This window comes from Mercurialis annua, linkage group LG2 (genome assembly GCF_937616625.2).
Source record: "Mercurialis annua linkage group LG2, ddMerAnnu1.2, whole genome shotgun sequence".
In the NCBI taxonomy this organism is placed as follows: domain Eukaryota; kingdom Viridiplantae; phylum Streptophyta; class Magnoliopsida; order Malpighiales; family Euphorbiaceae; genus Mercurialis; species Mercurialis annua.
The window spans coordinates 694,906-721,434 of record NC_065571.1 but is presented as its reverse complement, the minus strand read 5'-3'; the positions used below and the strand labels follow the sequence as shown (position 1 = coordinate 721,434).

General features: G+C 34.8%; 5 protein-coding genes and 1 pseudogene across 5 annotated transcripts; 2 read left to right on the top strand and 4 right to left on the bottom strand.

The window, feature by feature from the left end:
• Positions 1-358: 358 nt before the first annotated feature.
• LOC126667629 (protein LIKE EARLY STARVATION, chloroplastic) lies at positions 359-3,728 on the bottom strand. The gene is made up of 4 exons (XM_050360640.2): positions 3,085-3,728; positions 2,141-2,799; positions 1,280-1,470; positions 359-907 (listed from the first exon to the last, which is right to left on the bottom strand). The coding sequence occupies exons 1-4, from the start codon at positions 3,554-3,556 to the stop codon at positions 526-528; spliced, it is 1,704 nt and encodes a 567-aa protein (XP_050216597.1). The 5' UTR covers positions 3,557-3,728; the 3' UTR covers positions 359-525.
• A 1,203-nt stretch (positions 3,729-4,931) lies between these two features.
• Positions 4,932-7,178, bottom strand: LOC126667207 (leucine-rich repeat extensin-like protein 3). The gene is made up of 3 exons (XM_050360170.2): positions 7,062-7,178; positions 5,123-5,664; positions 4,932-5,010 (listed from the first exon to the last, which is right to left on the bottom strand). The coding sequence occupies exons 1-3, from the start codon at positions 7,176-7,178 to the stop codon at positions 4,932-4,934; spliced, it is 738 nt and encodes a 245-aa protein (XP_050216127.2).
• Positions 7,179-7,495: 317 nt separating this feature from the next.
• Positions 7,496-9,016, top strand: LOC126669844 (guanine nucleotide-binding protein subunit gamma 2). Its single transcript, XM_050363411.1, has 4 exons — positions 7,496-7,902; positions 8,476-8,528; positions 8,629-8,673; positions 8,759-9,016. Exons 1-4 carry the CDS (start codon positions 7,765-7,767, stop codon positions 8,841-8,843), a joined length of 321 nt encoding a protein of 106 aa, XP_050219368.1. The 5' UTR covers positions 7,496-7,764; the 3' UTR covers positions 8,844-9,016.
• On the bottom strand, positions 8,959-11,842 carry LOC126669843 (uncharacterized). Its single transcript, XM_050363410.2, has 3 exons — positions 11,678-11,842; positions 11,301-11,505; positions 8,959-9,527 (listed from the first exon to the last, which is right to left on the bottom strand). The coding sequence occupies exons 2-3, from the start codon at positions 11,490-11,492 to the stop codon at positions 9,168-9,170; spliced, it is 552 nt and encodes a 183-aa protein (XP_050219367.1). The 5' UTR covers positions 11,493-11,505; positions 11,678-11,842; the 3' UTR covers positions 8,959-9,167.
• Positions 11,843-14,346: 2,504 nt separating this feature from the next.
• On the top strand, positions 14,347-19,004 carry LOC126667958 (pyruvate kinase isozyme A, chloroplastic). Its single transcript, XM_050361111.2, has 6 exons — positions 14,347-15,123; positions 15,229-15,319; positions 15,418-15,611; positions 16,773-16,894; positions 17,259-17,737; positions 18,275-19,004. The coding sequence occupies exons 1-6, from the start codon at positions 14,545-14,547 to the stop codon at positions 18,574-18,576; spliced, it is 1,767 nt and encodes a 588-aa protein (XP_050217068.1). The 5' UTR covers positions 14,347-14,544; the 3' UTR covers positions 18,577-19,004.
• A 322-nt stretch (positions 19,005-19,326) lies between these two features.
• Positions 19,327-22,603, bottom strand: LOC126667202 (nuclear intron maturase 1, mitochondrial-like; annotated as a pseudogene).
• Between the last annotated feature and the right edge of the window lie 3,926 nt (positions 22,604-26,529).

Here is a 26,529-nt window from a genome sequence, read left to right as displayed (position 1 = left end):
TTCGTCATAAAATTGTCTGCTGATACGGAGTTGGTAAGCGAGCAAATGGAAGGTTAAATCAAATTAATCGATTTAATCAATCTATACCGGTTAATTGAGTTGGTTCAGTCGATTCAGTTTTATCAACAAATAAAATTGGTTTGATTTTTCAAAGCTAATTGGCACCATCCTGAGATTTCTGGTTTTTTATGGCTAGTATTCAGTTGTGGTCATGCCATAAATGTGATAATTCATCTTGGTGAAGTATGCGTGTTCTTGAGATTTACAAACTTATAAAAAAAATCTATCATCAATTCTTTTTTCCCAGTTGTTTAATTTTATCTGCCAATAATTAGAATTGCTCATTCAACTCAGACACTAGTTACAAGCACACTAATAATGAAAGAAATTTATTTCTGACAGTAGCATGCATGCTCATTTACTGAAAATATAGATCATAAGTATTACCTGAACGAGAATATACTACGAGTAGTAACTTTATGCAATTTGCAAGAGAGCAAATGTTCAAGAAAAAGGATGTAAAATTTATGGTTCAAGACTATCTGAAGGGACCTGAACTTCCCGAAGAATGTTCGAGTTCTCGAAGCAGTGATAAAAGCCATAGTGTGGGAATTTCTCGTACCATGTCTCTTGCTCCTCGTGTGTGTCCCAGTGCTCCCCGCTGCTGCTCTTCCCGTACTTGTGAACCCATCCGGAGCCATTGTGCTGCTCGCCCCACGTACGATTCCACCGTTCTCCATGCTTACCTGCCCACCATGTCTCGCCTTGCTTCACACCGTGACCATTTGGATCAAAATGTTCATCCCATTTGTCACCCCACTTTGTCCAATCATCACCCTCACATCGCTCCGCCCATTTGTCAGTATATTTTATACTACCACCATATCCATCATACTTCTCACCCCACCTGTAGGGAACCAATTTGTTAACAAAAATCTTCAAAATCAAAAATAGAAAGCCAGAATCTCTTGCAGATTTGATATAATGCATGAATTTGAAGAGCCCACACATAATCCATGTTAGACTCCTTGAAAACTATCTTTTGTTTAGTCCTAATAACCATTTAAATCAAATAGAACAAGCTTAAACGCCCAAATAACTACGCATTATATCAATCTTGAAGTTATCCTTGGAATTTAAGAGAACATCATAAATTAATCATATTGCAGCTGCAAAGATATTTCAGTTGTTAAAAAAAAAAAAAACAAGTCCTCAAAAAGCAACACAAGAGTCTAAATTCTATTCTGTCTACACTATTATCAGGTTTAATAATTGGTACCTTTCATGCCAGGCATGAGCATGACCTGCTTCAAGCTGTGTATTTGGGTCAATGGTGCACCACTTATGTGCCCATTTCTCAGCCTTGTTTGAGGCATCATAATGTTCCCACCATTTCTCTTGCCATTCATCACCGGTCCCATTCTTTCCCCACTTATCTGCAGTTTTCTCAAAATGTACAAGGCCAGATTCCTGAAACCATTACATACACTGTTTTCAATTTTTGTGCAAGTTCATAAACAAAAAATAAGAGTTTATGAGCAAATTGTGCATTTGCGTCATTGCAGATGGTTGTAGTGCTAGAATGAACCATTAGAACAAAGTTATCTTAAGATGACAAGATCACATTGAAAATTGTGGTAATTGCAAACAAAAGAAACAAAAACAACGCTAAAGCAATATAAGCTAATAAAGCGTCTTTTGACATAATGCCAAATATATCTCTTTCCCCATCTTAAGTTACCTCTATTATACATAGATGACGTTCATCAAATGGTTAAACCCAAATACTTGAGATGTTAACAAAGCAAACACACATGAATTTGGCTGAAAGTGTGATATCTAAAGCAATCTGTACTCTTACTTTTGATCTTTGACCGGTTAGTTATAATACCGAGGTTAAAGTTACCAACTAAGATCCTAAGCTCTTGAAGCTACGCATACTTGCCCAGTATCCAACAATTAAAGCAATATAAGCCAATAAAGCAATCTGTACTCTTACTGTTTATTTTACAAAATCCAATTCAAAAGATATGTATTCAACAGATATGGAAGCCAAATTTGGATTATCCTATATTGCAGAACTCAGTATGCAGGAGTATTCCAGCAGTAAATGCACATAATCACAAGAAAAGCTACTAACCTGCCACATAGATTCTTTCCAATACTCACGCCATACATTTCCAGTTGCATCTCGGCCTGATTTCTCCGAACCAAGTTCTTTATGACCGAACGCATCAGCAGCTTCCCAATACTTCTCTTGCCACTCTACATCTTGATCAACACTAACACCCCTGAGCATTGTCCATCTGCAAATTACGCCATCAGGTCTTCGCTCTATTCCTTTCTCTTTCCACCACCTCGATCCATCTGGTTCGACTCCACTACATGCTTTGTCCTCCTCCTCAGTTGCAAGAACATAACCTGCTTCTATTGCGTGTTCCATAAATACAAGATCAAGTTCACGCTCCTCCTCTTTTAGAGAAGGCGTCTCTAGACTAGATTCAGAGACCGCTTCTTTCTTAACCTCCATAAGTGACTGCAATGGAGGAAGAGAAGAATTGAATCCAGTTGGTGAAAGTTTACTCTGAAGTGGAATATCAAGATAACTCGAAGATCGATCTTTCACTGCCACACGGCTTCTCGGAAAAAGAGGTTTTAAAGGCTTCTTAACTTCCATCAAGTCAAAATCATTTTGAGTCCTATCATCAGGAGGAGGCGTCCACGACCAAAAATCCGGACCAGGCGCTCCATTTCCAGAAGTCTCGGATTGAGACACAAAGACGCTCCCATCCGTTGTTCCTGCACAATAGTAGGGCTTAAAATCTAAACAAATTCAACTCACAGACCATTTCAGAAACAGATATGTAACAGTCATTGGATTGAACAAACTGATATTCTAAGTTCTAATAGCTATCAGGGTGCACAATTACTATGTAAATGTAGAGACATTAACTAAAATCAATTTCCAAATACATCCCCTAGGTTTTGAAATGACTTCACTAAAAAGCTGTAATTAACTGCAAACAATTCAAATTTACAAATATTTAAAATTGTAAATAATAATTAAATGTTTTTATTATTTACCTTGAGTGCTATTACTCTGTAAATGATCATCATCTCCTCCATCAGAATTCACCGGCCGTGTTTCCTGAATAATAGCACGAGCCGCCGCGATTGCGGCGGCAGCACGATCAACGACCTGCATTCTCTGAATACGGTCTCTCTCTTCTTTAGAGTACTCTACAATCTTCTTGAAATCCTCTGTTTTCTTCTCAAAATCATCGTTTAAAATCTCACCGCCAGTTTCAGTACCGGATAATCTCTCCGCCATGTTTTGAAACTCAACAGACTTGTTCTCCCGATCAACGGCGTTCTTCCACATGTCGAGATAAGATTCTCCATTGTTATCTAAAACAGCTTTAACTCTGCCGCCTCTGCTTGTTTTAGCTGTTGAGGAAAATAGAAGTCGCTGTAGTTCACGTCGGGGTTGCGGTGTAGTAGGGAAGAGAGAGGAGTGCGCGGTGGCGCGTGGATAGTAACTGAGATTTGATGCCATAGTTTTTGGTGTGCCGTATCAGATGAGACTTGAAAACGAGGAAGTTAGGAAGATATATCAAAGTTAGCGCTTAATGGAGTGAAGTGGACTCTTTGATTTTTTTTTTAATTTTTTAATTTTTTGTTATTTGAATTTGAAAAGTGAAGAGAATGGTGATTTTCGTGTAATTAGAGGAAAGTATAGATGCTTGCTTGTTTGGTCCTGATTTAACGGATTTTAACAGCTTTTTTAATTTTTAAATTTTTTCTGTAAATTTGGTGGTAGGGATGGGTTTAGTTGCCACGTGGCAGAAAGTGCATGAGTGATGAAACTCTTCCTGCTAAATTCTGCAATTGCCTTGAAAGTTGAAGCTGATTGTTTGGGCCATTAATTGGATCACTACTCAAAAACCATATACTAGGTGTTACGTATAGAAGCTAAAAACCTCATCATTATAGGCTGTTTCCAGCAGTTTATAAGAGTTTAGGAATGAGCTTCAAATCGCACTATTCTGCTAAAAGCGAGAAATTAGCAATAAGTGAGAAATTAGCGATTTTTAAAAATCGAACCACTATCCGGATTGATATGTCCCTGTTAAAATAACTTTGAAAATTTAATTTTCCAACAAACGTCCTTCCTCCAAATGAAAACGAAATATCAAAACAAGTAAGTTACAACATATAGTATTTGTAAAATGAATCGGGCATCTGCTAAATTGGCACATCTGCTAAATTTAAGATCAACTGAAGATGAAGTCCTCACTTCCAACATACGGATCAAACTTAAATTGTAAATACTCCCTCCGCTTTTATTTAATTGTTCATTTAGCCGAAATTGTCCATATTAAGATAGTGGATGTTTTATCTTAAATTATAAAAATAAATGCAAATATAACCCTATTAATTAATAAATATATTATAAATTGACTCATGGAGTCAATTTAATAAGAAAGGATACATTTGGAAGATAATAGCTAAAGTCACATTGAAATTTTAAATGGACAACTAATTAGAGACAAATTTATTTTACTAAATAGACAACTAAAAAAATGGAGGGAGTATGAAGTTCGAACCAAGTCCATACCTAACTTAACTAATAAATTATGAGACCCGAACAAAGATCAAACCAATACCGGACTTGGATTTAAAATAATCAAACCTATGAATTCTAGCTCGCGCCCACTTCTAGTGATGGCTAATTTCAGTAGCCACTTACATTTTTTAGCCCTTTTCATTAGTTGGGTCACTAGTGCATGCATTTTTTCGGGCTTCAACATATTATATTAGGCCGTAGCCTGTTGGCTGAGCACATTAACCTTGATCTTCCTCCAGGCTTATAAACCCTACCTATGAACTCTAATTTTAGCCCAATTAGCCTTTTCTCACAAACGACACTACTATATATCGCTTTGAACTACATAAATGAAACTAAGAAATAGAAAGTTGGCAATGGAAACAGAACCAAAAGCAACAATTCTAGCAAAAGTCAGTCCAAGAAGATCATCTGAAAAACATTATTAATTAAATTCAAAGAACTTGATAACATATATTTCTAAGCCCATGATGTCAGAATACAAAAGACACGTACGGTCCAGGCGGCGGCCTTATTTCTGGCGGAAGATCAGGTGGTGGATGAATATCAGGAGGTGGATAAGTAGGCGGTGGTAAAATATCAGGATCAGGAGGTACCCTTGGAGGGAGCCTATTAGGTGGCGCAGGCGGCGGTGTTCCTGGCGGTGGGAGTGGGATATCAGGTGGAGGAGTTGGAGGCGGTGGGACTGGATATTCCGGTCCCGGTCCAGGAGTTGTTATCTCTGGAGTGATCGGAGGCTGCGTTATAATTTCCGGTGGAGTTGTCTCAATCTCTGGAGGAGCTGTTGGAAATTCAGGCGGAACTGAAGGAGCCGGTGCATAATCAGGGCTTCTTGGGAATTCCGGTGGAATCTTTCCCGGAACTTCAGGTGGAATTTGATTACGTACTGTCAGTGAATTACGTAGAAGCAAGTAATTCGGTGGTTTTGTTGTGAGGGCGATTGATTTGTAAAATGGGAGTATTGAATTGTTGATAAGTTTCGTTGAAATTGCAGAGACAGTAGGAGGAGGCAACATTTTTACCAGATTAAGGTTCATCTAGAAAAATTTGAGAAAGAAAAACATTGAAACAGAGCACTGGTTTTAACGGTGTTGAGAACAGATTAACAGCTACATGTATGAGAGACGCTTGTATCATGCATGCCACGTGTGAGCGTACTCATACTTACTTATGACTGTGTGTCTTTGCCTGGGTGAAACACGTAAACATTTATTCCAGCAGGTCAAATGCAGCTTGCCTTCTATGTTTAAGCGAGTGGAGCCGGCTTGCATGCTATTCGTCGGAATAGATTCGATTATTATTATTGAGTCGAGGAATTACTTGAGTTAATTATTGAATTGAGAATATTAAAATTTCAATCCAATAAACTCGCAAGTATAATGGAATTTTAACTAATTAAATATTTATTTTAATAATTAAAGAGAAAAAATATTTGTGGCAAAAATTGAATTCACAACCTAATAAAATGTTGTCATGTGTTTATAACATTTAAGGTATAACATAACTAATTGAATTTTAGCTCTTTATAATATAATTATATATGATAATTATTATTTTATATTAACTTTTAATTTGTAAATATTTATGTAGATAATCGAGTAAATTTAAATTTCAAATATTCTAACGAAATTGGGTTTTTAAGACAAAATTTAATTAAGTTTCGAATTTTAAATTTTAGAGCCGGATTAAATTTGAATTTGCCATGTTTGGACTTGATTTCATACACCTATTGCCTTAGGTCTGCTGTCTGTTCTATCAATGTTCATCTTTTTCAGATAATTAAATTTATTAAAGATTTGTAATATATAATATAAAATTCTATTTATGTAGTATATAAAATGAAGTAAACTATAATATCTAATATAATAATAATTTTAATTTTAGTTTTTTTGTTTTATTTTAGAACTTTATAATAACACTATAATATAGTATTAATTAATTTTTAAGTGGTGTCCTTTTTAAGGACGATAGAGTGTTCTTTGAACAAAGAGTCAACGCGCTTCTAAATTTGTGACACGGGGTCATCTAATTCAATTTATATTTTTTGAACAACTAATCCTAAATTTTTTTATTTTTTGATCAAATAATCCCATAATTTATATTTTTATTTCAAAAAATAAATTTATGATGATTATATTATAAAAATTAGGAAGTATTTAATTACTTTTTTGCATCTCTCACCTCTAATTTGTACTTTATGCGTTTTAAAAATATATTTATAAGATTATTTGATCTAAAAATAAAAATTTGGGACTAATTGCTCAAAAAATATAAATTATGTTAGATGATATTATGTCACAATTTTAGTTGGCGCGTTGAACCTTTATTTGTGTAGCTTTGATGTTTAGCATAAAGTAAAAGATTGAGTTAAGGATTTGAGTAATGAGCGTAGTGACATTAAAAAACGCTCGCGTGGGACGCACAAAGATCACACGGGGACAATGACGTGCCACTTTTCAAGTGGGGCTTCAATGTGGACCAACCTGGCACCGCCACTTTGCAAGTGGGGCTTCCATGAGTGGACCAACGTGGCACTACCACTCCCAGCCATACCTTCCCAATTCATCCGTGTCTTGCACACGCTAGTATAATGTTAATCTATGCTAGTATTTTATTAAAAATTTATACACGTAAACAAACAGCTTCGAGACATTCCAAATATTCTAGCTCAGTCTGGCAAGTTATCCGTGGTATTTTTTCACTAAAACCGTGAGTTTAAATTTACTTGATTTTATCAATTTTTAAAACTTCCACTATACTTACAACTTTGCCACTGTACAGCGAAGTTCCCCAACGCGTGGAGAAAGGAACGTGAGAAAGCAGAGAAACAACAAAGACAAAATAAAACACTGTGTTTGAGTTTGCAAGAAAAACAAAAGACTTCTCAAACACCAAACAAAACCAACAAAAACAAACATAAACTCTTCTCTTTCTTTGTGATTCATAACAGATCCCATTTGTTGGGTTTTAATGGAAGAAAGTAATTAAACTTTTTATAACTGCATGGGAATGAGATGGGGCCAGTTCAGATTCTTGGGCCATTCTTGTTTTCTTCACTGATTTGATGCTTTCAATCTTTCTTTTTTTGTCACTGTTAATTGAGTTAAATAGCTGCCGGGGATCCTTCAGTTTAAGAGATGCAATCTGATTGGTCTGATTCTTCGGGTCCGATTACTCAGCGTGTTAATTCTTTAGCTCCTGTTACTGATACTAGAGGAAAGCATAGGATACAAGCTGAACTCAAACGGCTTGAGCAAGAATCTAGATTCTTAGAGGTTAGTTTTTTTTTCTTTTTTGTTATTTGGCTCAAAGTTTCTTTCATTTTGATTTGATTGTTTGGCTGCTGAGTGGGTTTAGTATTGTGATTATTGAGTTTTGTTTGAGGAAGTGAAAAACACTTGAATTGATTAGTTTTAAAGTGGTTTTCTGAGCTTTTTCTGTTTGAAGTTGTCAATCTTAGATCTTCAAATTATGTTATTTTAATTCGGAATACTATGATTTGTGGATGGTCATCAAAGGTGGTGACTTTCAAGAATGTAAAGCATATATTTATATAATGTTTGTATTTTAAATTAGACTGCTTTAGATGGCAGAATCAAGTCTACTGAGTTTCTTGTAGTATTTGTAGAGATCTTGGCACATTTTTTATGCAATCTATGTTTCGAAAAAGACTTGTCAAGTCGTTTTTGTTTTTGTTTTCGGAAATGCTTCTAATTTTTGTAAAGACATCGGCTTTACGTTTTTCCGTTTCAGCATTTTGGTTTCCTTGAGACGTACCGATGTAATTATCTGAAATATTGAGAGAGCTGTGAATATTAGTAAAAGATTGCTGATTTTGAGATTCACAGGAAGAGTTGGAACAGCTTGATAAGATGGGAAAGGCCTCAACTGCGTGTATTGAGTAAGTTTTGCAGTATGCTTAAATATGTTCAACATCCAATAATTGAATATTCTAGCCGTTACTGGAGAAACCTGAGCCTAATTTGTTTACTGTGCTTCAGAATGTTAACCATCGTGGACACTAGACCAGACCCGCTGTTGCCAATGTAAATGCCCTCTTAATCATTTATACTCCTCATGGTTATGTTTTATTTTGTCTACCCAACATTTTATTGCGGTTTTTTTTGACAGAACGCTTGGACCTATAAATCCGTTATGGGATCGATGGTTCGAACGTGCTCAAGAATCGAAAGGTTGCAGATGTTGCATGCTTTAACATTGATAGCCGATCCAACCATTACATCTTTGATGGTCAATTGCAGAACCACCTTCAGACTTGTAAACATCCAACAATTTTTGATGTAATGCTTCATTGTGCAGAAAAATAACAGTTCTATAGCAACATTTTCTTCATTGGCAAATTTATAATCAAAACCTTCAATGTGCAAATACATGACAAATTCTTCCAATCAATTCAAAAGTAAGAAACAATCTACAGAATCGATGATGAGTATGGTTAGATAGAACACAATGGTACTTTTTGTCTTACGCATCTCTTACACCGATCAATATTGGAAAAACAATGCTCTTTCACTGTTCCTCAACTTGGTGCTTTTCCGGTAACTCGCTGTGCGATCCACCCTAGACCATCATACAAACCGTCACCGGTTAGTGCACAGCAGGCTTGGATGTGCCAATCATGGTTCTTAATGCTATGAAGCGAAAGAGCATCAGTTAGCTCGGCTGGGGTCATGGCATCCTTGAGATCTTGTTTATTTGCAAAGACGAGTATAACAGAATGTTGTAGATCTTCATGGCCAAGCAGCCTGAAAAGTTCATCCTTCATTATGGAGATTCTTGCTCTATCTGTGCTATCGATCACCGCAATGATAGCATGAGTGCCGCGATAATATGTTGCCCATGATGTCCTAAGTCTCTCTTGCCCCCCAAGATCCCACACCTGGTAAGAGCAGCACAATCAGAACAAACTTCATCCCCACCATGAAGGTATTATATGACAAAGCATACATCTTTCGCTAAAATCGATCACCCACAGAGCTACCGTGTCGAAAAAATAGCTTAATTGTTACTCCTACGACTATATAAAAACTGGTTGGCAGTTAGCCAACAAGTAAAATATGAACATCAACATATAATCCTCAGATTTCATTATCAAACAGAAGGCTTCAAACATTCAGTTTCCAAGTCAAATTGGCACTGGTTCGACACATTCACTTCAAACACAGGTAGGAACCTGCATCCAGTGACAGGCGTTATAATCATAACGAAAAACAGCCAATAACAAGCATTTAAAAGGTTATCCGTTAGGTCTTGAATTGTTTGAAATCTTGTATGTATATTTCAATTTAGTACGCCAGCAAATAGACAATTATAGACAATCCTAAAGGAGGTGAAACTATTGGGCTGGCAATCGACAATCATCATTCTAAATTCTAGTCACTTCAAAACTGTCAGAAGTTTCACTTCAATCAGCATCTTCTACAACCAGTAATTTGCAGCCGGCATCTAGCAGCGGGCATTGCAATCACTACAACAAACAGCCAACAAATAAGCATTTAAAAGTTTACCCCTTAGTTGTTGCATTGTTTGAAATCTTGCATGTATATTTCAATATCCTATCCAGCACATATATATTTTTAGACAATCCTAGTGGAGAAGAAACTAATTTCTTCAAAACAATCAGAATTTCCGCTTCAGCCGGTTTCTTCTACAACCAGTAATTTTCAACCAAATAGCATCCTTTCAGTCTAAGGATCCTCCTCATCAATAATTCTCACATTTCACATCTACGTTGTGTAATTCCCATACTCCATAGCATCAGCCAACAGCGGAAATAAAGATTAAACAGGTAAGAGGACCAACCACTATCAGTAAACAATATCTTGTGTACAAATTGCTTAGTAATGTTCAAATTTCATTTCCCAAAACCATACTTTCAGTCATCAAACAAGTATTTAGTTGGATATGGAACACTGTTACATATGTCAGCCTAACGGGGATACTCAGCAGACTGCCAAACAACTGAAAGAGCAGTACATAACTAAAACAAGTGTAACCCTAACAGCATTACAACAATAAAGATCAATTAGAATAAGAATTACAAGGGGATCAAAAGGAAGCTGCAACTCAAAATTATCAAGAAAACACAAAGGGTAATATGTTAAAACACAAATACGAAACATCCCTTTCCCCTTTCCCTGAACGAAATGATACTCACCAAAACAATAATTTAATTTAGAGAATAGAACAGTTCATTAAACTCAACCCATATTTTCAAAGACGGATATTTCTAATGGGAAAAATGCTTCTGTGAGCAGTTCAAATTAAAAGAAGTGATTGGGATTACCAGAAGCCTAATTTATAATAGATAACTCAAAGGACTGAATCTTCTCTATTGTCTTAGCACAAGAAGGGCATCATTCTAATGGTTATAAACCCCTTATTCGCCACTCTTCTACAAGATGAAAATTTGCATTTGAATGTAGTAGCTTTGGACCTTGGTACCTATATCTATGTAGTACAGACACAGATTCGAGGAAACAGGACACTTAAACACGGACATGGCGAAACAATGTTACATTAACGTTTCTTATGTTGAAAATGAAGTTTCTTTACACAACACAATAAAGATACATCATAACAATCATACAAAGATGCAAGATTTCCTAACTAATTCTAGATTTAAAAGGCATAAAGAGTAAAGAAAAGGGACCTCGAATTTGATATTTTTGTAAACAAGCTCTTCAACATTGCTGCCAACAGTAGGATGAGTAGTAACCACCTCTCCTAAGTGCAACTTATAAAGCGTCGTCGTTTTGCCAGCATTATCTAAACCAACCACCACAATCTTATACTCCTTTGCAGGAAATAACATGAACCAAAACGTTGATAAAAACCCACCCATCTTCTTATTTCACCTGATAAGAAATCAAACTCAATTTAAGAATCTTGGAATCAAGATTAAAAAAAAAGGGTATTGCAGATAGATCTTGGAAATGATAATCAAATGAAAAAGAATTCAATTAGTTAATAATCGGGTTAGAAATCACAAATCTTGATAAGGGTAAAAGAAAGGAGAAAAAATCGAACCTTTTTGAGTTGTTGGATGAAACTGGAAGATAAATTGAGGACCCAATTGACAAAGAAACTTTAATTAAGTAGATCAGATTAATTTTGTGTGATCTATTTTCTTGAGAGATACAGAAGACGAAGAAGAAGAACAGAATTGAAATGGGTTTGGTTCTTGAATAGGCACCTGAGCGGGTTTGGTTCGATCCGGTTGGATTTTTAAAGGGAAGATGACATGGATAGCACTGATGTCGGAGCCACGTTGGCAGTTTCATGCCAGCGTATCGGAAAAATCTAGTGTGCGCTGCTTTCTCCTTATGGCCCATGAATACAGTTTTGGGCTTCCACTCTACCTGATCTACTAGTTTTGCACGAATTATTTAAAAATAAATTATAATTTTCAAGATAAGTTTTTTTTGGTAAATGATAGATAAATTAGCACATCTACGGGATATGGAAGGCCAAAAGGCAAAAAAACTACAAGTCCGGAAGAACGGAGAAAGACTGCTAATCTTTTATAAAGAAATCTAAACCTCTAAAGAGGTCATTACTATCATACACAAGAGATGAGTTGTGATATTTATAATGAATCACACTTTTATGAATTCAAGTGTAAACTAACTCTGAATAATCTGTTGCTTTATCTTTAAAAAGTCTCTTATTTCGAGCCGTCGAAGTTACCGATATACTGAAAAACCAAATAATACTCCATAAATCTCTGAATAATACTTTCAAGGTAAGTTACGAATTTATTACTAATAAAAAGTATACAAATCAATAAAAAATAAACAACTTTTGTAAATATCTTAAATAAATAATCATTTAGGAAAAGGAAAATAACTCTAAAAAATGCCACAATTAATTATCAAAAAAAAATGCCACAATTCTTACATTGATTTTATGTAGGGTTATTGTGAAAAAAAATCACGAACTTTACATGTTTTCTCATTTTAATCACGCAGTTTAAATTTTCTCATTTTCATGCACAAACTATCACTTTTTCTCAAATTCATGCACAGTGCTGAGGTGACACTCATTTATTGGTGTAAATGACCTCCATCTCAACAAATTACACCAATGGAGCCGTGACATCTCAGCACCGTGTTTGAATTTGAGAAAAAGTGATAGTTCGTGCATGAAAATAAGAAAATTTAAACTGCGTGATTAAAATAAAAAAATATATAAAGTTGGTGAATTTTTATGACATTAATTCTTTTATATATTGGCTAAAAAATGATTCTAGCAGCCTAGAAGAATATGCTGAGCACTAAATTCTTATTTCTCACCGCCTGAAAGTCCCAAACTAAAAAGAAAATTGATAACCTTCATTTATAAAAATTTCCATGCAAAAGCCAAATATTAATGTAGCAGCTCCACATGTTGTTCCATCACAAAATCAAAAGTCAATTAAGTACTACTACAACTTTATTACATGTTTTTATTTTCTTTTACTGGAGATGGCTTTTGCATACATTAGAGTGATAATTATGTCGTAAGAATGACTTAAATAGCAATTTGCCCCCTCAACTTGTAAGCAATGGGCAATTAATATATAAATTAACTTTGTGGGCAAATTAGTTATGAACTTGCATATTATGAGCAATTATCCCCATTTTGACAATTTAGCCCCTAAACTTGTAAGTTATTTGTCCTTCAATTGGCAATTTGCCCCATCGAATTTTAAGCTAATTTTTCAAAATGGGGCTAATTGCCCATAATATGCAAGTTCATAACTAATTTGCCCATAAAATTAATTTATATGTTAATTGTCCATTACTTATAAGTTGAGGGGACAAATTGCTACTTAAGTCTCGTAAGAATCTACTATCTTGACACCATCATGGACCCAAAAAAATTAGATACAAGTTAAAAGAAAATGATATAGAAAAAATTACAAATTGAATAAATAACTGAAAAATCAATTTTTTGCTGCAATTTTAATTAAGTCGGAATTTTATTTATTCTCTTTGAACTAACATAGTATATATTAAGATATTTAACATTTTTTATTCTTTTCAATATGATTTTAAAAGTTTTTAAAAAACTACTATTAAATCAGTAGGCTCATAATTTTACTAAAGAAACAAATGTTTCATTTTCCATCTAATTTTATTTTTTGAGCTTTGTTGGTGAATGTAATTTGATTTATCTAACGTAATCTATCTTTTGAAGAAAAAATTAAATAAAGAATAAATACAAGATGAAGTTCAAAAATATGCAAATTATTTTGTCACTTTATTAATTTTTGAAATAAAAAATTATTTTTTTAGAATATAAAAAATTACTTATTGCATCCTTTTTATACAAATTTTTTAAAATATTTTTTATGATAATCGTAGATGGTACGGGAAGAATTGAACCCACATCTAGCAATTTGTTACTCAACGCTTATAGTATAATTCATCGGTTTTAAAACATTTTTACAAAAAAGAATGTAAGTTTTAATTAAATAATAAATATTAAAATATATACATTAAATACTCTAAATAAATATTTTGATATGCATAGTGAAATTTAACATATTTTTAAAAATATTTTAAACAATAGTAATATTTAATCAAACATTTGCAAATATTTAAAAATGTTATAGTATGGCCAATCAGACTCATCCAAATCATCAAATATCCTGAATCTAACCTCATCATTACTCTAAAATTTAAACCTAATAAAATATACTAAAAATTAGAGATCTGTTTGGCATTGTCCGAATCCAGCTACTAAAATCTTGGCGACATCTACAAAGCTCAACATAACATAAACATAAACCCACTCAAACCTTCACTTCTTCGTTCTATCCGCCCCAATCCCTTTTATCTTCCTTCAATTCAATTCCATTTCCTCCAAACGCTGCCGTATTAACCGCCACGTAATCATTTTCCGGCATCACAATGTCGCAGTCTCTCCATTTCTCGCCGAACCTCACCTTCGCCAAACAACCGCTCCCGAAGCTCCCTCACTCCAGCTCGCGGTTCTCAGTCATCAACTACAATACTAAATCACTCTCAATCAAAGCCTCCTCCACGTCATCAGATCCTAATTCCAAAACGACGACGTCGTCTCCTCCTCAAGCCTTCATTTCCGATAACGGAACAGGAAACAGCGCCGCGTTGTTGCAAAACTATAATAATAATAACAATATTTCTGATTCGAGTACAATTGAAGTGGACGCCGTGACGGAGACGGAGCTGAAGGAGAACGGATTTAGGAGTACGCGTCGGACGAAGCTGGTGTGCACGATTGGACCGGCGACGTGTGGATTTGATGAGCTGGAAGCGTTGGCGGTCGGAGGGATGAACGTGGCGAGAATAAACATGTGTCACGGGACACGTGAGTGGCACAAGAGTGTGATAGAGAGGGTTAGGAGATTGAATGAAGAGAAAGGTTTTGCTGTTGCTATTATGATGGATACTGAAGGTAGTGAGATTCATATGGATGACTTAGGCGGTGCTTTTTCTGCTAAAGCCGAGGTAATTAATTAATTAATTATGTTATTAGTAATATTGTAGGTGAATTAGTTGGAATTCAAGAAGAAAACTAATGTTTTAACAATTTATTTATGCAATTGCTTGCAGGATGGTGAAATCTGGACATTTAGTGTTAGAGCTTACGACTCGCCTCGCCCGGAACGGACAATCAATGTGAATTATGATGGTTTTGCTGAGGGTAATTTGTTGTGATGTTCAATGTTTGTGTGATATTTATTGTTTTTTTTTTCTTTTTCTATTGCTTGTTGTGAACTGTAATGTTTATGTGGGCTGTAGATGTGAAAGTTGGTGATGAACTCCTAGTTGATGGTGGAATGGTTAGATTTGAGGTGATTGAAAAGATTGGTCCAGATGTTAAGTGCCGATGTACCGATCCTGGACTGTTATTGCCTCGAGCTAATTTGACTTTTTGGAGGGACGGGAGTCTTGTACGAGAACGGAATGCCATGCTCCCAACAATTTCCCCTAAAGTTGGTGCCCCTTTCCTTGCATTTTAAAATATGTTAAAAGTAATGTGTGCAGGCACTGAATAATGTTATTCGAATTTAAATTTTAGAAATTCTGTTTTTTAGCACATCCAACCAAGTAGAAATACCCAACTTAATTTGTTCTTATAAATTTAGAATTATAGATGCTATGGATATAAGCTCTTGAAGGAACAAACTTAGCTGCATGTAAAAGAATTAGGAGGATATACAGACTGTTGTTAGAAGTTTGGGTCGTTATGGTTTTATCTGGAATATGTTGAATGTAATTACAACTCATATCTTGATTTGAATTTAATAGATCATATGGTAGGATTGAGTTAAAAACTTGCACCTATCAGATATGATGTCTCATCAAACTTTGTGAAGTAAAAAGATGCGAAGTATATAGAGGGCAACGGATTGCACATGGTTTGAATTTTTTTAAAACCTAAGTGCCACAGATGTGGCGATTCTCCCTGTTTCAGGTTCAGTGTGGGTTGGGGTGGATTTATACTTTTTTAAAAAATAACTCATATCTCGGTTAGTTGGTTCGAATTTAATTGGTCATAAGGTAGGATTGAGTTAAAAACTTTACCCTGTCAGATTTGTTGTCTCATCAAAATTTATGAAGTATAAGGGAGGGCAACAGATTGCACATGGTTTGGATTTTATGAAACCTAAGTACCACAGAGGTGGTGACTCTCCCTGTTTCAGGCTAAGTGTGGGTGGTGACTCTCCCTGTTTCAGGTTAAGTGTGGGTTGGGGCGGATTTGTAGTTCCTTCTCCCCATCTACATTATTAAATCTTTTGCCATTTCCTCTGGATTTTGCACGGACTCCCCATTATGTGCCTCAGCCTGAACCCTTTCAGGCTTCAGATATCATAACTCGTCCATTGACAATCTAGTAAACAAGCGCAACTGGCAAAATTTCTATCCTTGTGCCATATGAGTACAAGTGTGTGTGTTATTATAGCTAAATGAATCATATGGCTGTCTGTACAAATGCCTAATTTGTAACGGAATATCAGAATACTATCTGTAGACTTTTAATGGTTTGTATGCGACACCTCTGGTTTGTGCTGCATTACATTTTTCGAGAATGTTTGCTATGAAATTTGATAAATGTTATCTCATTAGATTCTCTTCTTTTTTTATAATTACAGGATTGGTTGGACATTGATTTTGGTATTGCAGAAGGCGTTGAGTTTATTGCAATATCATTTGTCAAGTCTGCTGAAGTGATTTATCATCTTAAGAGCTACATTGCTGCAAGGTCTCGTGATAGGTATGCTCATTTAATCAGTATATAGCCAGTCGTGTTTGAAATCATCATGACCCGGAACCTTGGTATGAATTAGATTTGTTTGTTTGTTATGTTTTCGACTAGTATCTTTTTAATATGTGTAGTATTATTTAAGCACTTTATCAGGTCATGTATTTGTTTGCATGGCGGTCTTAATTTTTCTTTGTTTCTCTGCTGTGTTGCTAATCTGTAATTTCAAACAGTAAACCATAATCAATTGCTCTTAAGAATTGTATTAAGTGAGAGTTTTATGACTTTTAAATGATCTTTATTTTGCTATTGGTTTCCTTGATAATCAAAATAGCCCTGGTCAGAATCTGACACATTTTTCTATTTTGTCATCCAGCGACATAGCTGTCATTGCAAAAATAGAAAGTATTGACTCTTTAAAGAATTTAGAAGAGATCATTCTAGCATCGGATGGAGCTATGGTGGCCAGAGGAGATCTGGGTGCTCAGATACCATTGGAGCAGGTCCCATCAGCCCAGCAAAAAATTGTTCAGCTTTGCAGGCAGTTAAATAAGCCTGTTATTGTTGCTTCTCAATTACTTGAATCTATGATTGAATACCCTACACCCACCAGAGCAGAAGTGGCTGATGTTTCTGAAGCTGTTAGGCAACGGGCTGATGCTTTGATGCTCTCTGGTGAGTCAGCCATGGGTCAGTACCCAGACAAGGCATTGGCTGTGCTGAGAAGTGTCAGTGTGAGAATTGAGAGGTGGTGGAGAGAAGAGAAGCGCTATGAAGCAATGGAACTCCCAACAGTTGGATCCTCATTTTCTGACTCTATTTCAGAAGAGATTTGCATCTCTGCTGCCAAGATGGGTAAGCATTCTTTGGCTCAAGCAAAAATATTATCACGGTAAATGTGTTATGATTAAATTCTGCATGAAAACTAGAAGTGTGCATTGTCTGGTTTGGTCCAATTTTAGAGAATCTCTTGAACTGAAACATACAAAATAAATCTGAGCTGTTGGTTCTGATTATCACTACTATTTAAACAATGAGAAAGTAAGATTAATTTTTCAAACAGACTTAAGTACAGAGCTAAAACCGCAATGAGCATATGCCCCCCAACTAGAGGCATGTAATGCTTTGAATCTGTTCATTTTATATTATACTCATTAAAATTTAGCAGTTTCTATATCTATCATGAAATATAAATTTCTTAGTTTAGTGTTGATTAACTACCAGAAACTCTAATATTTAAATTTTTAGCAATCGAAAAAATGAGTAATGTAAATGTGATTTGCTGATTCTAGTAGCAACACAAAACCCCCCTAAAATTATGCAGATTATTTTGTGTGCAATGAAGCCGCTCAATGTAATGTCCGTTATGCGGTATTATTTGTGATTTTTCAGCTAACAATTTGGAGGTAGATGCACTTTTTGTCTATACAAAGGATGGTCACATGGCATCGCTATTGTCTCGTTGCCGGCCTGACTGCCCAATATTTGCTTTTACGACTACGACATCTGTACGGAGACGCTTGAACTTAAAGTGGGGGCTGATTCCTTTCCGCCTGAGCTTTGCTGATGATATGGATAGCAACCTTAACAAAACATTCTATCTGCTCAAGGCTAGAGGAATGATAAAATCTGGTGACCTTGTTATAGCTGTTTCAGATATGTTACAGTCCATCCAAGTTATGAATGTTCCTTAGACTTCATTTTAAATTGGTGAAGCCATTTCGAATTTTCTTCGAGACTTCTTATCTATTAATATTCTGTGTCGTTTGTTACTGGTTCTATGATTTGGTTACTGTTGGAAAGATTGTTATTGTTGCAGAGTAAAAGAGAAGTAACCCGAGTTTGTGTTTTTCACTTGGTGTGAGAACCGCTAGATGTGGTTGAAGAAGGTCGGATAGGTAACGTAGGTTCATTCCGGTTGATGAAGTTCGAGCTTTGGCAGGTAATCGTAATATTAAACAGTAACTTTATTAGGTTGAGAGTAATGTGTTAGAAAATGTATGAGAGTAAAAGAGGTGTAACAATGAAAAGGATGCATGTAATCTTATTTTATTTAGCAGTCTGATTTCTATGTTTCAACAATTGCTTAGGCAAAGCATAATCAAAATAAGATTCTTTTGAAGTGTGTTTGGACTTTGGATGAATGGATTTGAATTTTAAATTTAGATTTCAAATCTCATATTTCAAAATCATTAATTTGTAAATCTTTTGTTTGGATAGCATAAGAATTTGAAATCTCAAATTTCATATACAATGTTTAGAATTAGATGATATTAACTCAAATTTAAAAAACCATCAAGATAAAACATTTATTTTTATAATTCAATGTAAAGCAAAAATAAAAAATAAAAATGACATTTAAAAGTTAAAAACAATTTATTATATAAATCCAAAACAAGACCATACATCATTTAAAAGTAAGAATACAATCCTAAATCTTTTAAAATATATAAATCTGTAGTATTTATCTTTTAACAATCAAATTATTTTTTCAAATGCAACTCAGTAATATCATATATGTCCACTTTTTTCTTTGGATAGTATAATAAACACAACTTGCTAAACAATTAAGCAAAACTAAATACTCTTCAACTCCATACAAGCTGGAAATCAGGTCCTCCTGCCGAAGTCTCAGTCCAATTTTTTGGAATCTCCTCTATCCAAATGCAACCAAATGAAGATGATGCAGCTCCAGCAATTTCATGGCCAAATTTGTTGACATATCTTGGCAATGCAGGCTATCTAATCTCCACAAATTCAGCTGCAATCTTCCGGGAATTGAACAACCAGGCACCCAACTCCGAGACGTACTCTGAATCATTACGAAGAGCAGCAATAATTTCAGCATTATCACTGTCAACCTCCACTCGCCTGAAAAAACAGTCTTTGTATAAGTCAAGATCCCACAAGATTGCCTCTACTTCAGCAGCTGCAATTTTCAAATTTCTTTGCTGCAGTTTATTACCTGCAATCTCTAACAACAAGGCCTAGACCCCAATGGCCACTTCGACTTTTACCTACCAGAACATCACCATTGATCCAATATAAATCTTATAAAAGCAGCATAACCATTTTACATAGACTGTTGGATCAAAAATCAGGTTAGCATAATAATCTCAGTTTGGCATATCTGACAACTCTAGCTAACTAGAGCCATTCTCAATTATTAACAACTTGGAGTATTTATTAACTAAAGAACTGATCAAATGATAATTTACAGAGAGATCATGAGCATAAATCTATAAGTAATGATCTTAAATTAAATAAAAATACCTGAAAGCTAATGCTATAAGGTTCTTCAAACTCCCCCACCATAATTCCTCAAAACAATCCACTGATTAGTTCTCCTTACTCAATCAGACTTCCAGCACAAAATCATAGTGATATTCCTAAACAAAATCAATAATGCATACACTAAAGCATCATTAATTCTCTGTTACAGATATGCATCAAAAACATGAATTTACAACTTTTACAGCAGAAGTCTCATCCCCATCATCACCACTAAATTGGTACCTCCGAATTCCAAAAGTCTTGTAATCCAAATAATTTCAGACACCTCATCCTGAGGCAACATCAAACCTTGACATTTTATCAATTTATGTAGGTCACAAAAGAATTTCGGATTTTGTAGTTTAATATACTCATGTAAAACCCGTTCATGATCCGGAATCCAATTCCTCGGAAATGGAGTATAATCACAAGAGGGAATCAAAGACATATGCGAGAATTGAACTCCTTCAATAGCATCGACAAGTCCCATCCTTAAAAGATCAGAATACTCAGGAGCAGAATTATTACTACTCTCCCTAAGAGGTCTGCTCAGATTACGCGAAGCAATCTTATACACCTTAGCACGCAATTTCAGTCTATACCGAGCAGCATAAAGTTTAGCTAATGAGCTACGTATCACGTATGCACAAAATCCAACAACTTTCTTACAATTATCAGCATATCGATACCAATCAGCCACGGTCTCAAGAAACTTGTTCTTTTGTGCATTACTGTGAGATTGACTTGAATAAAGCATCGGATTGCAAGATAATGGCTCTGGATCTTTATTGCCTTTGACAAAAGAAAGTCATCGAAATTGACGAATGCATTGTTGCAACTTGCAAGCTAGCAGTAACCGAAAGCAAAGTACCTACACCCTTTTCGCTAACAATTTTTCCACCACTTGCTGTATAATGAAGTGTAGGATATATAACTCTACGACATATTATATGATCTAGAAACTGAATCCCTCTTGTTATGTGTTCAATCTCAATCTTAGAGCTATCCAATCTGATCCTAATTTACTTTCACAAAAGTCGATAATTTCTCTCCGAACTTGCACTGCATCCTCTATCGGTCCTCGAATATCGACCAAAAAATGACCTCCGTAACGAATGTAATCCATTTTCCTGGTCCAGATGGAACAAACTCCGGCCAAGAAGGGTTGTGACACCCATCGTCAATGGAGCTTTTCCAAATCGAATCGCTACTACTTGGCCTAAAGAATTGAACTATCTTTTCTTCCATCATTTGATCCAATTCATTAAGACAAGCATTAGCAAGCAATGGACTTAAAATCCCACAATAACCATACTCGGGTATCTTCATCGCCTCCTCGGGACCAAAATCGAAGAAAGTTCTTAACCAATAAGGGTCAGGTTTTGGCTCATTTTCATTCAAAATCTTCTTCTTTGTAGCTTTCTTTTTTCTCTTCTTTCTCAACTCATCACCATTACCACTCTTTTGATTCCTGGTTGATTCTTCAAGTGCAATTCTAATCAAGTTCAAAATTTCTTATCTTTAATAACCTTTTCAACACATTGCATAACAATATAACCATCAACACCATCAAAAACCTTACTTAAATCACCCTTTAAAAACCATAAATAACCACCAACATTACTCCTAATAGTCCTAATTACAGTGTGTGCATTCCTCCCGGGCCTAAACCCGTGAGGCCGTGAGACTTGCCTGGAAACCGCGCTTCGAGGAATATGAGCGATGGGAAAATGTGGAGGCTAAGTGTTTGATAAATGTCCTCACTGACATTCCGTTTAACTGGAATTGGTGACGGTGTTAAAGTGAGAAGAGCTGAGGCTAGGGGTGAGCATTGGTCGGTTCGGTTCGGTTCAGTTGGAATTTTTTCGGTTTTTTCGGTTTTCGGTGGAAAATTTTCAAACTGAACCGAACCGAACTTTTAGTTAGGAGGTAAAAAATCGAACCGAACCAAACCGAAAATTTCGGTACTGTTCGGTTCAGTTAAAACCGAATTTCACTATTTTTTATTTTTTAAAAAAATTTTATATTAAAATTAATTGAAATATTAAATAATTAGAATGTAATAAACTTCCATATATGTTTAAGGCTAATAATCACCCACGGCCCCTGACTTTAGGGGTATCTTACGCTAAACCCCCTGATCTAAAAAAAGCTGCCGTAAACCCCCTAAACTTTACCTAATGATCAGCTAAACCCCTTTTACCCTAAAACCGCCCCAAAAAACCGCCCCAAGCTCTTTATTTTTTCAAAAATACCTAAAATACCCCTAAGGTCAATAACAAAAACCAAACCAACCTAATCTAACCAAATCTAAAATCATTCACCTAACCAAATCAGATATAAACCATCCAAATGATACTTAAATCACCAATCAACTCAATTAAATCAAACCATCCAACCGAAACTTTCACCCGCCGCCGCCGGTTTTTTCCGGCCACCACCGTCCATTGCCGGAAAAAAAATTATCCAAATAATAACTCCTTTAATTTTAAAAAATAATAATTATTATTTTTAATTTAAATTTTTTTTTTAAAATTAATTTAAACCCACCGCGGTGGGTCTGCTCACCGGAGAGCAGACCCACCACGGTGGGTCTGCTGTGCAGCAGACCCACCGGCCGGTGGGTCTGCTCTGTGCAGCAGACCCACCGGCGTGGGTCTGCTCTGTGCAGCAGACCCACCGGCGTGGGTCTGCTGCAAAGAGCAGACCCACCACGGGTCTGCTCTTTGAAGCAGACCCACGGTGGGTCTGCTATTTGCAGCAGACCCACCGGCGCCGGTGGGTCTGCTGCAAAGAGCAGACCCGCCGCGGGTCTGCTCTTTGTAGCAGACCCGCGGTGGGTCTGCTCTTTGCAGCAGACCCACCGGCGCGGTGGATCTGCTGCAAAGAGCAGACCCACCGTGGGTCTGCTTCAAAGAGCAGACCCGTGGTGGGTCTGCTTCAAAGAGCAGACCCGTGGTGGGTCTGCTCTTTGCAGCAGACCCACGCCGGTGGGTCTGCTGCACAGAGCAGACCCACCGGCCGGTGGGTCTGCTGCACAGCAGACCCACCGCGGTGGGTCTGCTCTCCGGTGAGCAGACCCACCGCGGTGGGTCTGCTCACCGGCATGAATTAAAAAAAGTATTTTTTTTTTATTTTTTTATTTAAATTAAAAATAATTATTTATTTAATTTTTAAATAAATTTAGGTTTGATTAGATTTGTTTGGTTTGATTTGATTGGGTCGGTTTTAAGTGTGGTTAGATTGAAGTTGTCTGGTTTGTTTGTATTTATTTACAGTTTTGAAGGGTATTTTGGTCAATTTATGCGAAAAGGGGTTTAGCGAGCGCCGCCACAAAGATTAGGGGGTTTACTGATCGTTTTTTTTTATCAGGGGGTTTGTCGTAAGGTACCCCTAAAGTCAGGGGCCGTGGGTGATTATTAGCCTATGTTTAAATAACAATTATTAATTCATATATCAACAATTATTAAGATATAAAGATAAAAAAACATATAAATATAAATATATATGTATATTATTTTAAAAAAATTAATTCAGTTTTTCGGTCGGTTCGGTTTTCAAAACACCCAAACTAAACCGAACACCGAACACTAAACTTTACATAAAGTAAAACCGAACTAAACCGTTTTCACCGAAAAACTGATCCAAACAACAAAGTTCGATTCGGTTTGGTTCGGTTTTTCGGTTTGGTTCGGTTCTTGCTCACCCCTAACTGAGGCGGAGCTGCCAAGTCAAGTTAACGGTTTTAATACTCTATTTTTTAAAATAATTTGATTTCCTACCTCAATAAAGAAAAGATAGGTAAAATACCTCATAATTTTAATGCTTTTATTTTTTTACTCTAAAGCATGTTTATATTGTAATTTTACCTATTTTCTATTAATTTTTTATTCTAAATATCTTATATGACAGTTGTCATATTTTTACATTTTTCTCTTTTTTTCTTTCTCTCTCCTCTCTCCTTCACTTCTTCTTCTTCTTCTTTTTCTTCTCATGTGTTTCTTTTTTTCTTCGTCAATTTTTTTCTTCTTCTTTATTTCTTCTTCATTTTTCTTTCTTCGCCGTACCTTCATCGCTTCGCCGCCGTTTCTTCATTGCTCTACCGTCACTGCATTATTCAATCATATTTTTTTTTAAATTCATGGTGATTATTGCGATTTTTTAACATTCAGATATAATTAAATTGCTCTTGAATTTTTTTTCAATTTTAGATCTAAAAATCTGCATGAAAAAACGATATTATGATGAAAAAACGATTTTCTGCAAAAAAACAGCATCTGATTATCATATGATTATCATAACACTGTAGACAAACAGATTTTTTATTAAAAAAACAGTCTCTGATTATCATATAAGTATCACTGTATTATCATGTTGTTATCATAACACTGCATTAAGAATTATTTTCTACAAAAAAAATTGATTATCATGTTATATCACTGTATTATCATCTCGTTATCATAATATAATCATATGATATCGAGATGATAATGTATTATTGTACCTAAATGATAATGTTATGACAACGACATAATAATAAAATTATGATAACAGTATGATAATATGATAGCTATATGAAAAAAATTACATAAAAATTATGATAACGAAATGATATTGTGAAGAAAATAGTATGATAATGAAGTATAATAAGGTCATATTATCGTACTATTATCTTCACCTTATCATCTTATTATCATAATTTTTTTGTAATTGTTTTTTTCATACATGTATCATATTATCATACTATTATCTTCACATTGTCATCTTGTTATCATAATTTTTTGTAATTTTTTTTCATACAGGTATCATATTATCATACTATTATCTTTACATTATCATCTCATTATCATAATTTTTTTGTAATTTTTTACATATATGTATCATATTATCATAACTTTATTCTTTTATTATCATCTGGTTATCATACCGGTGTCATGAATCTTTTTGTTATTCTATTTTCACGTACGTTATCATCTAATTATCATAACCTTATCATAATGCATTATCATCTAATTATCATACTCCAGTGTTATGATAACGGCATGATAATCAAACACTATTTTATCATACATTATCATATATGTACCATAAATATTATCATCTCGTTATCATATGATAAAACATTATCATATGACACTATTTCTGTAATTTTTTTTCCATGTAAGTATCATATGATAATGTTATGATAACGATATATGATAATATTATGATAACAATATGATAATCAAACATTATTTTCTGCAGATTTTTTTTTTCTGCAATGTTATGATAATTACATGATAATATAGTGATACTCATATGATAATCAGAGGATGTTTTTCCATATAAAAATTATCTTTTCTGCAGTGCTATGATAATGTGATGATAATGCAGTGATACTCATATGATAATCAAATGCTGTTTTGTTTGCAGAAAATAGTTTTTTGTGCAGAAAATCGTTTTTTTCATCATAAAATCCTTTTCATGCAGATTTTTAGATCTAAAATTGAAAAAATTAAAGAGTAATTTATTTAGATCTGAAAGTTAACATAAATCGTATTAATCACCACGAATTAAGAAAAAAAATTCTAAAATCAAATATGAAACGAACGGAGAGCGACAGTAGAACGATGGCAGAGCGGCGGCGGATTGACGGCGGAGCGGCGAAAAAAAAGAGAATAAAAATGGAAAAGAAGAAAAAGAAAAAGAAGAAAAAAAATGGTGGGATAAAACAAAAAGAGAAGAAGGAAAAGAAGAAGAAGAAGAAGAAGAAGAAGAAAGAGAGAGAAAAAAAAAGTGACAGTTATCACTTAAAGTAAAGAAATATGATTAGAGTAAAATAATAATAAAAGTTAGGCATAATTATAATATAAACACGTGTTAGAGTAAAAAAATAAAAACAATAAAAATGTGAGATATTTTTTTTATCTTTTTCTTGTTGAGGTAGGAAATCAAATTATTTTTAAAAATGGAGTATTTATCCTAATTTTCTCTTAAAATTCAGATTAGAACTATTTTATTTTAACTAATCTGTTTGTTTTTCATATGGAATGAACAGCCCATCCACTTCCATTACAGTAATAACGGCCCAATAAAAGGCCCAAACACTGCAGCAACATGTTTGTTAGCCCTGTACATATTTGTTTGGAAAAATTACAGAAAATTCGGAGAAAAACAAATATAAAAATACATACTTACGGGAAAGTTTATATTTAATATCCAAAAAAATTCAAAAATACGTAATAGGTTTTCGTTTTTTACGTATTGTATCAGAGATGTATCAAATATGTATTAAAAATATGTTTTTTATAGTGAAAAAAAAGTACGTAAAACGTGCAACGTTTTTTATTTTTTAGGTAACATTTTTTCTTACTTAGTACGTAGTCTGTCATGTG